Source organism: Suricata suricatta, chromosome 4, assembly GCF_006229205.1.
Source record: "Suricata suricatta isolate VVHF042 chromosome 4, meerkat_22Aug2017_6uvM2_HiC, whole genome shotgun sequence".
Taxonomy (NCBI): Eukaryota; Metazoa; Chordata; class Mammalia; order Carnivora; family Herpestidae; genus Suricata; species Suricata suricatta.
In genome coordinates this window covers 71033665-71049258 of record NC_043703.1, presented here as the reverse complement: position 1 = coordinate 71049258, position 15594 = coordinate 71033665, and the positions used below count along the sequence as shown (strand labels likewise).

The following is a 15594-nucleotide window of genomic DNA, read 5'->3' as shown; positions in this document are numbered from 1 at the left end:
AAAGGCCCAAACACATTGGACATGTGAAAACTGGGGCTTAGTTTTAAAAAGAAAAAAAGACAATCTCAGAAACAAGTGCGTAGACCCTGGGCACTGACGGGAAGGTGGGCTGCATTATGGGTTAATGGCAGTGGCCCCCTCCCGCTCACTGCCCTCCTGTTTGTGGGGAGCAAACAGGCCAGCCAGGCCGAAAATTCTCCAGCCAGTTACGGGCAGGGCTCCATGGTGCTCAAGCATGTGTGAATAAAAGCAGTCTTGCAACATCGCAGGCGCTTCCTGAGAAAAAGTAACTGGCTGATCAAACATCACACCAAGGCTGTCCCGTCTGTCCCCTGATTCCCCCTGGGCCCCCCAAATCCATCTCTTCCGTTTCCCAAAGAGGGGTCCCTTCCCTCCAGCACAAGACTGTGACTCAATCCTTTAGAGACACATCTGCACACAGCAGGCAACCTCATCCAAGCTGGTCCCAAAGCGATCTGTGGCAAAGGACTATGCGAGCCCGACTAGCTCACTGCATGGGCGGGTCAGGAGTCCCACTCAGTTCTTCAAAATCCAGGGGGAAGGTGAAGTTCTAGAACCTACTATGGGCTTGACGAGTAGGAGTCAGCCTTCCCACATCCTACTCTGCCCCACCCTGGCCTTCACCAACTCACAGGTCAGAACCACTTCCTTCCATGGCAGAAACCAATGAGTGAGACAGGCCACAGCCCAGGACCTACTTTACTCCCCCCAAGGCACAGTTCGGTGCTTTTACTGTTGCCTAACTCATCTGTCTGCCTTTCATTTTTCTTCTGAAAAAGCCAAGTTCAATTTTCCTCAGTTCTACAGCCCCTATGTACTACATTTCTATTTCTCCAGCACAGCCAAAGTCACCATTTTTATTTTCCATGACTTGGGTTCCCTTCTCGGAAGCATTAGGTTAGAAATCATCACTGTTGGGAAACTAGTGCTATAAGTAGGCAGAAAAATTCTTCTCAAGTTCCTTAAAAGTTTGGAGGCTTAGAGAATTTTACACACACACCCACTAACAGTAAGCACAACGTTGCCTCCCTATGGCACTCTATACTTTCCCAAACACTTTACCTCACTGGATCCTCACAGTGTTTCTGTGAAGTGTGTGTAATTATCTGTATTTTATACAAACAGAAGCTATAAACTACCCACACGTGAAAGGTGCTGTGAGCTGAACACCCTTATGCATCCTCCCTAGGTGATGGCCACACTAACACAGAACAAGATTAGGAATATCTACTTAGAAGTCTCTGCTAGTTGGTGACAATGAGAAGGAATCCAAAATTCCACTTCATTGAGTATTGACTAATTATTTTAATGCTATTGAAAATTCAAAAGAGGGGTTCTTGGGTGGCTCAGTCGGTTAAGCATCCGAGTTCAGGTCATGATCTCATGGTTCATGGGTTCAAGCCCCGCGTCGGGCTCTGTGCTGACAGCTAGGCACCTGGAGCCTGCTTCGGATTCTGTATCTCCCTCTCTCTGCCCTTCCCCTGCTCGTGCTCATTATTTTTGAATAATATTCTTATTATTCAAAAATAAATAAACACTAAAATAAAAGTGTTTTTAATTCAAATGAAATATTCTAGTTCTACTACCTACCTGCTCAAATGTGCAGTAGAGTAAAAGGGAAAAAGATTCTGCGATTTCCTCTCAGCTTGTTCAGAATCTGAGTTGAAAAGGAACCACCTTTTCCCTCCTTTCTTTTATTCCTAACATTTTTTAAGAACTAACTCTAGGTGAATCAAAAGCATTGCTAAAACACAGCTCAGCAGTTGATCACATTTAAAAAAATGAAGAAGTTTCTGTTCATTTTATTTATGGTTCTTAATTTCAATAGATGAATTAGTTAGGTGGTAGTTCTGACAGTTTTAAAATATATTTATGTATTTATTGGACTCCAGAAAACTATACAATCTAAGTCTGAACCTCTTGAACTTAGATACATTAACTAGTTGGCCATATGAAACCGATTAATATGTTTGAGCTCCTTAAAACACATTCAAACCTCAAAACTCAACTAATGCTTTGGTTGTGTCCATACATAGATATGTCCTTGAATTAGAGCCTAAAATTTGAATACCAAGATTTATCCTATATATTCAAGAGTAATGTGTATATATTAATCACCCAATCTCTTGATAGGCATGCATAGATACCACCATGCAAATATGTTACTATGTAACTCAAAATAAGATTCTAAAACTTCATGCAATAGAATGCCCTTTATTCAAATGTCTCTATCTAAAATTCCTTTCTATAACGGAATCGAGGTGTTAGGTATACAAAATACATTTATATAAAACATATTTGAAAACTTCTCGTAATTAAAGAAGTATCCATTTATCTGCCAATTTTAGCTTCTGACAGTGTGAAGTAGATTTATTCTATTTATGTCCTAGTATGCAAATCTCCTGTATATCCTTCTCAACTATGTCTAAGTTAAGTGTACTGTTGTAACCAACAAACACCCAATCAGGGCCTGGCCCAGGTAAGCGACTCGGTCTGTTGACTAGAAATATAAAAATAAAAAGAGAGAGAACTTCTGGTGGGTATGCACATTTTGTAGCAGATAACAACATATTGTTAATGAAGCATCACTGAAAACGTTAAAGCTTTCGTTTCTGATCTGTCTTGTGATTGGCTTAAAAAAATTTTTTTTAATGTTTTTTATTTTTTTTGAGAGACAGAGAGAGAGAGTGCAAGCAGGGGAGGGTCAGAGAGAGAGGGAGACACAGAATCTGAAGCAGGCTCCAGGCTCTGAGCTGTCAGCACAGAGCCCGACACGGGGCTTGAACCCACAGACCGCGATACCATGACCTGAGCTGAAGTTGGGTGCTCAACCAATTGAGCCACTCAGGCGCCCCATGATTGGTTTAAAAAATACCTTGAAAGGAGAGTATGTCAAATGGTCGACAAACACTTACTGAACAGTTGAGGCACTGCTCTGAAACTTGAGAGAAGTCAAGGAAGAGTTAGAGACCCCAATAAACTTACTCTGTAACATGGGAGACGGATCCCGGGCACCACAAAAGAAATCAGAAAAGGAGAGCAAAGCAGTTAATGTCTCCTTTGGCTGACCTCATTCCCCAAACCATATTTTAAATATTTTTTCAAAGTTTATTTATTTACCTTGAGAGAGAGAGAGAGAGAGAGAGAGAGAGAGCGAGAGAGAGAGAGAGAGAGAGCATGAGCAAGGCAGGAGCAGAGAAAGGGGGAGAGAGAATCCTAAGCAGGCTCCACAGTTGGCGAGTATGGGGTTCAAACTCATCAACTGTAAGATCACGACCTGAGCCGAAATCTAGAGTCCGACACTTAACCGACTGGGCCACTCAGGCGCCCCTCCCCAAATCATATTTTAATAGCATTATTCAAACCCAACTTTATAATATAATATATCCCTCACAATTGTTATTTTCTCACAGAGTTCTTAGGTCTTTCCTAAATAGAATTGAAATTTTATATTTTTATTAAAAAAATTTTTTTAACATTTATTTATTTTTGAGAAAGACAAAGCACAAGCAGGGGAGGGGCAGAGAGAGAGAGAGAGAGAGAGAGAGGGAGGGAGACACAGAATCCAAAGCAGGCTCCAGGCTCTGAGCTGTCAGCACAGAGCCTGACACAGGGCTTGAACTCACGGACCACAATATCATGACCTGAGCTGAAGTCAGGCACTTAACTGATTGAGCCACCCAGGCACCCCAGAATTGAAATTTTAGATTTGTTATTATCAAAACAAAAATTAAAAACATCTATAAAAGATGAGGTTATTCTATGAAAATTCAACTTGATACTTTTCTCTGAATAGCTTAGTTATTTTTCATTTATTTGCACGTCAGGTTAGCACAAATACAGGAACAGATCCACAAATATGTACGCCTACCGATAAATTTGCAAAATCATACAAAATTTCAGTAGATCCCATTTTGTTTGGGGTTCAATAACCACAGTGGTAAAGAAGCTATTCAAGATTTGTAATCTCTCCATATTTCTATTCTTAGAAAATGAAAATGATATTCAGATGAGAAATCAGGATGTGTGCGGCAAGAGCTACTTCTCAGGAACCCTAGACCTCATGAGTCACTTTCACTCTCAGAATAAAAGGCCTTAAATGAAGGATTAAAACACAAGATAAAGAAAAACGGCCACTGCAGAAAGAATCTAGAACACCAAACAGCCATTTCTGTTTATGCTAGCATTGTATCTTTATTTTTTAGCAAGCTAATTTTTTGTTCTTTTTGTTATTGAATAGCAAGTTCCCTCAACACTCTATAAGTGGAGTTAAGAGCAATAAAGCAAATTTTACAGCAATAAAATCTTATTGTTGCACTTATCGATCCTATTTCTGTTCTTCACATTGGCTCCCGTGAACTGTCCTTAGCATCATTCCTCTGAACAAAAATGGGAAAAGGGCCAATAGGACTGTCATCAACAGGAAGCAAGAAAACACTGTGCAGTGACCAGAAGGTAGGGATGTACCCATTTGGCAAATACCCAATGAGCATCGACGCCTATGGGTTCCGTGCCCCGAAGATACAAAGGTGCTGTCAGTTCGTGGTTAGAAAAGACGAATGTGCGCACACCAGAGTCACCAGGGTGTGAACAAGGTGTGGTTCACACTGAGGAGGGAGAGAGGGGTCTGAATGGGGCTTTTAGGAGCATTCGGGGCAGAGATGCTAAGCCTTGAGGGATAAGGAAGGACCCCTCGGGAGGCAGCAAAGGGGCAGAGGTGCGATCCAGATGAATGGAAGAGCATGAGGAGCGATCATCCAGGCAAGGAGATCTCACGTCACACCCACTGTTCACAAAATGAGAGGTGGATAGCTGAATGACCTGAAGTCTGGGGATTCTCAGCTGGAAACAAGAGACTGGAGTTCCAACCTGAGTTTCAAAAATGGCTCGCAAAGTCACCTTGGCTCTGTCCCTATGCTCCCTAAACCATAAGCTAGAGAGAAAAATGATGAAATGCTTACAAATGAGTAAGGAAGAAGAGTAGATAGTGCCTACTCTTTCTCAGGGGAGGGAAAGCTTTTGCCCCAAATCTGGCTGCGTATCCCATCTGCAAACTTCCATCTCTGTCCATTAAAGAATCGCGAGTCCAGGCCTAACAAGTATTTGAAAGTTAGGAAACAAACTGTCCTTACCTTGCTTTGGAATGATTATGGTTACACGGACGCCAGAACCATGTGACTGTAGGCTGAGGGATACCATAAATGGTACAGGTCAGGATCTGTCTGCTGTCCAGGGGGTAGAGGGTCGGGTCTGGGAAGGATGACACGGCCTTTTCATAAATCTGGGGTTTCACTGGAAGGGAGATGAACAGGGCAGAAGTCAAGAGCGGTTTCGTGACGTTTTCCTGGGCCACCACCTGAAGGACCGCATTCTCACGGGTTTCCACGTCAGGGAAACAAACACAGATTTGTTGGTGTTACAGCTATATATTTTTTTTAAGTAGAAGTGTTTTGGTAACAGTGAAGAATTTATTTCCATGGTATATACATCAGGATTACTACTATAAAAAAAAACATTTATTGCTTCGGGAAGATAATAAGCAGACATGAAATCATTTTGATGGGGGCACAGGTGGTTTTTAAAATAATTACTTAAAAGGGGCGACTGGGTGGCTCCGTTGGTTGAGCGTCCGACTTCAGCTCAGGTCATGATCTCACGGCTCGTGAGTCTGAGCCCTGCATCAGGCTCCGCACAGAGAGCACAGAGCCTGCTTCTAAGCCTCTGTCTCCCTCTCCCTCTCCCTCTCTCTCTCTCTCTGCCCCTCTCCTGCTCACCCTCCCTCCCTCTCTCTCTTGCTCTCAAAAGTAAAACACTTAAAAATAAATAAAATACTGACTTAAAAGTCTGTTTACTTTGATGTTGTTATATTGCCTTTTGATTTACAACTTTTCCTGAACTCCGCCCCTCCCCAGAACCAGAAGGAAGTATGAACGGCAAACTTACCATTTACAATTAAAGTGGCAGTAAGGTTTTTAAACACACTGTACTGCTTTATGGCCAGCAAGACTGTGTAACCTCCTGCATCTTCTGCAGTAACGTCTTTGATGGTTAATGAGTAGCCATGAACCAAATAGCGAGCTGATTTCTCAGTCACAGGGACCCCATCTTTTAACCTGTGGTAAAGGGCATGATCAGGAAGTCATTCCACACTGCCTCTTGGAGAGCACATTAACACTGTCGTTATATGTTTGTGAGCTCAAGTGGCTAGGTCCCAAGGCTTTCGTCTCAATGTTCATTTAAAAAATTTAGATGCTAACTTTCCAGTGAAGCCAGGTGGGGTTTTTAAGCTAAGAAAACACAGAGTACCCGGCTGGCTCACTTGGAAGAGCTCCAGACTCTTGATCTTGGGGTCGTGAGTTCAAGCCCCACGTTGGGTGTAGAGATGACTTAAATGAATAAGAAACTTTAAAAAAAAAACAAACCTAAACTTGGACACCCTTCACATTTATTGGCAAAAAGGAAGAAGTCCCTCGAAGGAAGAAAGAAAAGCAATGGTTTAAGGTACCCACAGGGATGCTGGGAGCCATGTGACTTAAGTACTAACCCAGAAGCCCTGGCTGACCCCATCCAGATGTTTTTCCGAGTTTTCCATGAGGCTTCATCAGCGGTACAAGGGCCATTGTAAGTCAGATCAACTAGATCATTTCTCCAGATAAAAATAAAAATAGACTTTTCTATTGTGATCTCATGTGGAGTTCTTATTAGTTGTATAAATGGTCACCCCAGTTGTCCCTTTCATAAACTATAGTGAAACCAAGATTATCAAGATTTTTCCCCAGAGGAAGAATAGTTAAGGCACAAAACTCACAAAGAAAAGATACAAAACTTGATTTTTTTTTTTTTTTGTACTTTAAACATATCAATGCCTAGACATCCTGCCATTGCGAACAGAACAGGTCGGGAGTTCTGAATGCTGGCCTCAGCTCGGCCACTCTGTGCTATGCACCTGCTTGTCCATCGGGGCATCAGGTTTCTGCGAGTTTTCTAGAGTTTCGCAAAGACTTAACTCTAAAATTCTATGATTTCATTAGATTGCACAGTTCTTTAACTGGGTGTTTTAAAATCGGTTAGTTTATTGTGTTCTGCATAAAGGTAGAACGTTGGAAACGGTAACAGTTCACGTCCATGCAGGCAAATTCCCGTCACTAGTGAGTCTTGGTTCCAAAACAGTCCAAACGACTATGCTCTACTTTATGACTGCAAATAGCATCTTAGTTACTTTAAATTACTTCCCATTAGCCAGTTAGCGTTTTCCAAGCTGGAGTGCATATGCATTTTAGGTCCTTGCTACATAGTTACTGAAGAAAGTAGCTCTTTAGATGGGGATGCTCTCAGATGCTTTCGAAAGAGCAGATGTATCACCTAGAGTGATTAAATTCCTCGTAAGGGAATAATGGACACTCATGAGAAATGTACTATTGGAATTTTGGTACATCACAATATAAACAAAAAAATCTTTCTTTTACTGCGACAGCATGGAGGGGCAGTGCACAGAGTTTAACTTTCTCTTTAACTCCCTATTAACTATTTGAGGAAACTGGAAACAAATACTGTGATCACATGCTATCGAAAGCAAAATAAGGTCTGGTGGAGGTAAGTCCACAGCGGTACAACTTCTATATTGTCTGGCTTGTTTTCCTAATCGGTTTCGCACCATAGTCTTTGTTTAAAATGTAATGGTCTGAGCCAAAGATATTGGTGTTTAAAAATGATTTCACAAAATGACTGCAGATTGTAAACAGATTACATTGTTTTATATCAGGTGTTATGTGAACATAAAAAAGAACCTGCTTCAGGAGTTTCTAAATATGCAAACTTCAAGCCAAAAAAAAAACTTAATTAGTTCAAGTAGGTCCATTCGCCCGCCTCTACAACTGAATAAGTCTTGTCTCTATTAATGTTTGTTTAATTTTAAAACAAGACTGGAACTTTCATCCCAGCTGTGGATAAAAGAATTACTTTCAGATAATAAAAGAATTATTATCCTCATTACAAGGGCCCACTTCTTCAGGGTTAATAGAGCATGTGACATATTCAAGATGCTTCCTATCCATTGCCCAACACACTCCATTCAAAGGACGTTGACATCATAGGGTGGTGTAGAGCTGCAGGGATTTAGTCATGGGGAATGAATGGCTAAGCCGAATGGAGCACTCAGAAGCACCTAATCTCTTGCTCCGTCCTGTGACACTGTTTCCCTTCCCCTCCAGCCTGGTCTACCTCCTTCCCTCCCAGCCCAGAAATCCAGAGTTCTCTCCTTTCTACCACTGTCTGGGGACCTTATCTTGCTATTTTTTTCAGGAATTCAAGTCACTGGGCTCCTGCATCTTCCTACTTACACAGCATATCTTAAAATGATAGGAAAATAATTATGGTCCTACCATAGGACTTCTGGCGAGGGAAATGCCTTCACTTTCATAGATAGCCTGTAAGACCGCTTGCCAGAGACGGTTTCCAGCACCTCCCGTTTTCGATGTTTCACAGTGATGAATGCTTTATCTTTGAAAGGAGAGGTGACAAATAGATTAGAAAAGACTATATTTATCTTGAATAGGACAAAAACAACCCAACCCACTGCCTCATTCAAGGATGGTACAAGCTGTGAGTACATAGAGCTGAATTTTGATCAAGTCTATGGGTAAGCCCAAATATTGATCCATGAATAAAATAATTTAGAGGCACTCTGACCGGTGAAAAGACTTTCTACTTGCCCCACGTGAGTATGATGGAAGAAAGTCTTTGAACACCTTTACATAGCTGATTTGATTTTAAAAATCTACTGGAGAAGGTCAAAAGAATATCAAAAGAAACACCTGGGTGGCTGAGTCAGTTAGGCATTCGATTCCAGTTCATGTCATGATCTCATGGCTCAGGAGTTCAAGCCCCCCATTGGGCTCTGCCTCAGAGCCTGGAGCCTGCTTCAGACTCTGCCTCCCTCTCCATCTGCCTCCCTCTTTCTCCCCTTCTCTCAAAAATAAAGTAAACATTAAAAAAAATTTTTAAAGAATATCAAAGGTCATTGCCAGAATTATTCCATAGAGTCAACATCGCACCAGTTTTCTTTTCACTAGCGGAAATAAGTAAGGTTTTTAAGGACTCTAAAGTTCAGATATTTTCTTTACAGAACTTGCCTTACTGGAATTAAGCAACAACATTAGATTTCATGAGACTAAAACCAGGAATGAAATCACATCAATTCTGAGTAATTTATCACACCACATTTTCAATTCTCAAAATCCTGACAGATTTCCCCCAGAGAATTAAGGTAAATCTGTCATATTTTTCTGGTTTGTTCATAGGGAACACTAAGAATTTAATATAGATTACAACATGATCTAACTGAATTATTAACCACAGTATACTGGTAAGGAAAAGATTCTCTGTCCGGTTTAAAAATATTAAAGAGCACTTAAAGCAATTTGCTTTTTGGCAGAGGCTAGGAGCAGGGAGTCAACGGTACCACTTATGATAGGGTGCCTCTTGGCCAAAAGAGAATGTACATTTGTATATAGTCTGTCCCCAAACCCACTGTGATTAGAAAGCAGAAGATGACACCCTCCCACATTGTTGGTGGGAATGTAAACTAGTGCAGTCACTCTGGAAAACAGTGTGGAGGTTCCTCAAAAAATTAACAATATTATTCCCCTATGACCCAGCAATAGCACTGCTAGGGATTTACCCAAGGGATACAGAAGTGCTGATGCACAGGGACACATGGACCCCAATGTTCATAGCAGCACTGTCAACAATAGCCAAATCATGGAAAGAGCCTAAATGTCCATCACCTGATGAATGGATCAAGAAGATGTGGTATATATATATATATATATATATATATATGTATATGTATATATATATATACACACACACACATACATACACAATGGAGTACTACATGGCAATGAAAAGAATGACATCTGGCCATTTGTAGTAATGTGGATGGACCTCGAGGGTGTCATGCTAAGTGAAAGAAGTCAGGTGGAGAAGGACAGATACCATATGTTTTCACTCATAAGTGGAACAGGAGAAACTTAATAGAGGACCATGGGGAGGGGGTGGGAGGAAAAATAGTTGGGGAGAAGGAGGGAGGCAAACCTTAAGAGACTCTTGAATACAGAGAACAAACTGAAGACTGCTGGGAGAGGGGGGAGGGGGTGATGGGCATGGAGGGGGGCACTTGTCGGGATGAGCACTGGGTGTTGTATGGAAACCAACATAAAAGAAAACAAAAGAAAGCAGAAGACAAGTTGCTTACCGTATATGTGCACTGAGACGTTAGCAGATTTGAGTGACGGGCCACTCTTCACATGACAAGTGTAAAGCCCTTTGTCTTGGTTTTGCACATTGCGAATGGTAAGAATACTGTGGAACACATTATCATGGGAACCGCGTCGGCCGATGCGTTGCCTTATAGAAGCTCTCTTACTTTCCTAGAAAGAAAATGTATAACAAATGCAGAAACAGTCATTGTTCACGCTCAAGGCTATAGCATTTATCAGGTTATGACAGACGGCAACATTTTATGCTGAGAAGCAAACCCACCTCATGGCATGATGTTTGGAAACTCCATCTGTCTTGATGTGTTTCAAGTATCTGACACATTAACATTCCTTTAGCACTTTGCTTTCTCCGGAGGGACATTCACATATTCCATTTCAAAAGGTTCTCACAACAACCCAGGGAGAGGGGCAGTACTGCTGCCCTTTTACAGGTAAAGAAACTGAACTGTCAGAGACCACAGTGGGCCGGAAACTCAGGCCTTTTGAGTATAAATCTAGTGCCTTCCCTCTAGCATACAGCTCTCTAAACAGTAACCAGTTCTCTGGGCATGGACATCACTAACTTGGGCAATCATTCTCTTTAGTATCTGGCTTAACGACTGCTTTCTCTAATAAATCACCATGTGGGGTTTCTTTTGCTCTCTTCCTAGAAATGAGGGAAACAATCACGAGCCCTGGAGACACGTACGAAACTATAATCGTCCCAGTTTTGTGATCTCATTTCTTGCGCAATGCTCTCGCCACTTTCTGCTAAATCACACTGAATGCATCCAAGGCCGCGTAAAGCCATCTACAAGCTCCGCCACCACGTTGGCGGCAGCGGCGGTGGGATGTTGTCCCACGTTTGCCTCAAGGAAGGTGAGATCGGGCCCTGAGGCTCAGCAGTGCAAATTGGCCACAATGACTCCTTCCTGGTTTTGAGAAGATGAGATCATATTGCCTTTTCCTTTCATTGTTCCTTCCCCACCCCTGTTTTTTAGCATTACATTTTATGCCACATAATGTGTTTCTTCTCCCTCTCCATCCTTCCCCAGGAGGAGGCATGGAAAAAAGACTTAGGAAGCTTTGCAGAACTGGTCTTTGGGTCTTGAATTTGGCTCTCCTCTGTACCCACCTGTCCTCATATTGCGCTGTTGGAACAGACACATGCTCAGGCCATTTTCTTCCTTGTCAGAAGTAACCAGAGGCACAGGTCAACCACCACCATCCAAAATCAGAGAATCAGTCCCCTAAATAGACCCAGGGCTTCTCAGGAACTATGTAGGCATCACTTCTATCTTCTCCCTTAGAGAACTCTTTCCTTCCCAAAGTTGAAAAACATTGGTATTGTTTCTGCCTTTGGAAAACAGTTTTGTCTAGCACTGTAGCTGCCAGCCACACGTGGCTATCAAAATTAAAATGAAACAGGCATCTGTGAGGCTCAGTCTGCTAAGTATGGACTTCGGAACAGGTCACGATCTCATGATTTGTGAGTTCAAGCCCCATGTCACGCTCTGTGCTGACAGCTCAGAGCCAGGAGGCTGCTTCAGAGTCTGTGTCTCCCTCTCTCCACCCATCCCTTGGTCTCTCTCTCTCTCAAAAAGTAAAATAAACATAAAAAATTAAAATAAAAAAATCCAGTTCCTTACACCAGCCACATTCTAGGTGCTCATTAGTCGTATGTGGCTAATGGTTACTGTATTAGGCAGCAAAGATATCTCGGTCACAGAAAGTTCTCCTAGATAGCGCCATCTTAGAAGGTAACGGGCAGTCAGTAGATGTATTCTCACACTCTTAGAGTAGAGCCACTAACAGGGCAGAAGTTTCTTCCCTCCTGGCATTTATTGAGAATATTTGATTTCTATCAAAACCCAGAAAATATTGCTGCAAGTCACAGCATTTTTACTAAATGAAACAACACTGCTTTCTAGAAAATATGACTGATGAGTCCTTAATGTGTTCCTACCGGGCCCTTGTTACATCTTTTTGTTGCTGAGTTATTCTATTTCCCTGGCAAGAAATGTTGATGAAAAACAACAGTAGCTTGGGGCTGATGCATTCATCTCTTGCATGTAATTTGATCATAAATTAACTCTGTGATTGGGCAATCTGAATCACAGAACACACCGCCGTGCTTGGGCTACGCCGCAGAAATCACACCAACACGTAGTAAAGGGCTGCTGCAGCGACAGTTCAAGTTTTGTTCCCGTTGATCACAGACTCCTTGTCCACCCATTTTCAAATGATTGTTCGTAGGGGTGTTTGCTTTGAGTGAGGAAACCCAACTTGGTCTCTATTCTTCTCGTTTCTCTGAAGGGCAGCCCTGTCCCTTTGTCACTTCACAAACGGAGTACTGGATGGCCGGGTTATAGTATCTATCTTTTCCAAACATGCTCCGACCAGGTGCCTAACTGTCTGCCAGTATCTCCAATTAATGCGCCGACAACAACTTTTCATTGTTGTTCTTACAAAAGACAGCTCCTGCCTGGCATCTAGTGATAAATTTCTCTCTCATCTCTAAATCCCAGAGAAAGTTTCCAAGGATAAAACAATCCCCTTTTCCACCCGGAATCATGCAATAGAAATACCAGCCTCTGCACTTCAAAACGAAACCTCCAGACATCAAAAGCCCGCATCTATGCCTTCATACTCCCAAACACATCAGACAAGGAGAGCGCCCCCAACCAACCCACAGCTTCCTGTTGACTCCAACTGCTACAGGAGGCAGAATGTTCTGGTCTTTCCCACCTCGAAAACTCAGTGGCACTTCTCTTGCCAAAAATAAATACTGCCCTACAGGAGAAATAGGAAAAAATATTACTCACTTCACCAGGATAACTCCAGGTCATCTGAACTCTTGTGTTCAAGGCGGTGGTGGCTGTGCAGTTCAGAGTGAGTGTGTCACCTTGCAAAAACCTGACTGGGCTTGGGGTGCTCATCTGGACATCCATGATTGTATTGGCTGCAAACATAAGAAATGAGAGATTTTTTTTTAAATCAAGGTTTCATTAAGCTGGAGCAGTTTGGGCTGACGTCCATGCCTTCAGAATACCCACTTACTTTGTCGATAGGTAAGATAGTTTGTCTTGTACAAATGTCCGTTGACTGTCGTTTCACAGGCCAGAAGCCCTATTTCTCTGTATGTGGCATTTGCTATGATAAAACCCTTCCTGCTATCCCAGGTTATTCGCTTTCCATCAGGGACCAGGGTCTCAAGGGGAAACTGAAAAGGAAGAAACGTGCTTTAACAAATCATACTAGCACCATGGCGATACGGTTTCACGGATAGTTTGTGAGAACACAATTTCCATCTACAATGAAAACAGGCCGGGTAAAACCCCCAGTTTGTTCTAATGAGCTTTTCAGGTTTCTTTGCATGTAGCAAGACACACAAGATTATGATAAATTATAATAATTAGGATCATTCATTATCAGCCTCAGCAACAAGTTGTACCCGCCCAGGATGGACTGGCCATCACGTCACATCAGCCTTCCAGTGGGAGCCCTTATCACTTGGCCTCCGGGGACTCATCCTTGGAATAGACTGGCCTGAGGCTCAACAGAGAAACCATTTAGGAGTTTTTCCACGGGGCCTGCCAGTTTACCCTCCCGAGCCTCATCAGCTAGAACTTTTAATAAGCCATAACTTGTCCTCCCGTTTTGCATGATTTAGTAAAGAGGTGGCCGTCCTAAGAAGTCTGTAAGTAATTCCAAGTCCTTTGAGATGCATAGCATTTACTCAGCACTCGCTGGGGTTATCATCTGGGAGGTAAACGCCAATGAAACGGACAGTGGACACAGCTGCACACAGATGTGGAGGCCAGACGCTGCCATGGATGAAGCGCTCTCAGATTCTTAGAAGCATTCCCAAACACAATGAGTCCAAACAGAAGACAGGAATCCGTGATTCGATTTGCCCTTATGCCTTCTGCTGGACGCCAAGGACTTTATTTTTAAAGACTGCGATATAAACAACCCGCTTTGAGGTTAGGCCCTCCAGAGAGACGTTGCTTCAAATCGAGTGGTATCCCCTGATGCCAGATGGCCACCCCAATTCCAGAGGCAGAGTGCTCAACCCCATGACCTATCCCCCACTGGAAAAGGGGGAAAAATCTGATGACCATCCCACACAGATTATAAAGGAAAGGCCAAACTGCCCTGAAGAAGTTTTGGATCTTTTCTATCTTCTTTTAAGGGGGCGCCCAGTCAGTTAGGCATCCAACTTCAGCTCAGGTCATCATCTCACAGTTCGTGGGTTTGAGCCCTGTTTTGGGCTCTGTGCTGACAGCTCAGCTTCGGATTCTGTGTCTCCCTCTCTGTCTTTCCCCCTGCTTACACTGTCTCTCTCTCTCAAAATAAATAAACATTAAAAAAATTTTTTTTAAGTACACCTTGCATCTCTCATCCATTTATTGTTTATTTATATTGCTTGCTGAAGGAACTAATCTGGCTGGGATTTGTGACTCTATGGCAGAAATTCCTATGTGAGAAGTCACCAGCGCCCTCTCCCAGGGAGTATGTCTGTGTTGGTCCATGTTACCCGAGTGTTACTTAACTCTGAAATGAGCTGTAGCTTGCTTCTGGAGAACTGCACGCAAGTGAAGGATGCACTTCGTGTTTTAGTAAATCATGGTTCTATCTGCAAACTTAGGAATGCTAAGTGGGAGGAAAAGTACCTTCTCCTCTAATTTGGTGCAAATTATTAAGGGGAATGCTCAGAAAACCTGAAGTCAGGGACTGAAATTTCTGATGCTTTAACAGTAGGGGGAACCAGGTGGACCTGGGTGGCTCAGACGGTAAGGTGTCCAATTCTCCGTTTTCGCTCAGGCTGTGAGCTCACGGTTCGTGGGTTCGAGCCCTGCATCGGACTCCACGCTGACTGTGCCGGGTTTGCTTGGGATTCTCTCTCTCCCTCTCTCTTTCTCTCTGCCCCTCCCCTATTCAGTCTCTCTCTCTCTCAAAATGAAATATAAAACTAAAAAAAGGATAGCCAAACACAAGCATGTGCTGAATGTAAAAGAAAGGTTTGTCAATGGACTTCCTCAGCACAAACTGAAAAATATACTCAAGTTTCCTTTAAGGTTTTAGACTAGGTTTCTCTTACTCTAATCTACCCTTACTGCCACTAACAGTATTGCATTGACAAAGAAACTGTTCAGAGCTGACAAGGGCTAAATTAGCAAAAGACTATGGAGCTCATCCACTATGTTATGGCTACGTGTGTCATAAAGAGGCCGAAGGATGAGCAGTCTTGACAGAAGGGACTGTATAGGGAGGTTGTGTCCAGGTGACCTTGACTCTGCCACCACTGGCC

General features: G+C 42.7%; 1 protein-coding gene across 2 annotated transcripts in view; it reads right to left on the bottom strand.

Moving 5' to 3' along the window:
* Positions 1–15594, bottom strand: part of FLT1 (fms related tyrosine kinase 1) — a 180084-nt gene that overhangs the window by 108445 nt on the left and 56045 nt on the right. For both annotated transcript variants that reach the window (XM_029936905.1, XM_029936906.1), the window contains exons 5-10: positions 13341–13503; positions 13106–13242; positions 10277–10451; positions 8403–8520; positions 5965–6134; positions 5154–5313 (exon numbers count right to left, since the gene is read on the bottom strand). In XM_029936905.1, the coding sequence (XP_029792765.1) occupies positions 5154–5313; positions 5965–6134; positions 8403–8520; positions 10277–10451; positions 13106–13242; positions 13341–13503 (923 nt within the window). The remainder of the gene's footprint in view (positions 1–5153; positions 5314–5964; positions 6135–8402; positions 8521–10276; positions 10452–13105; positions 13243–13340; positions 13504–15594) is intronic.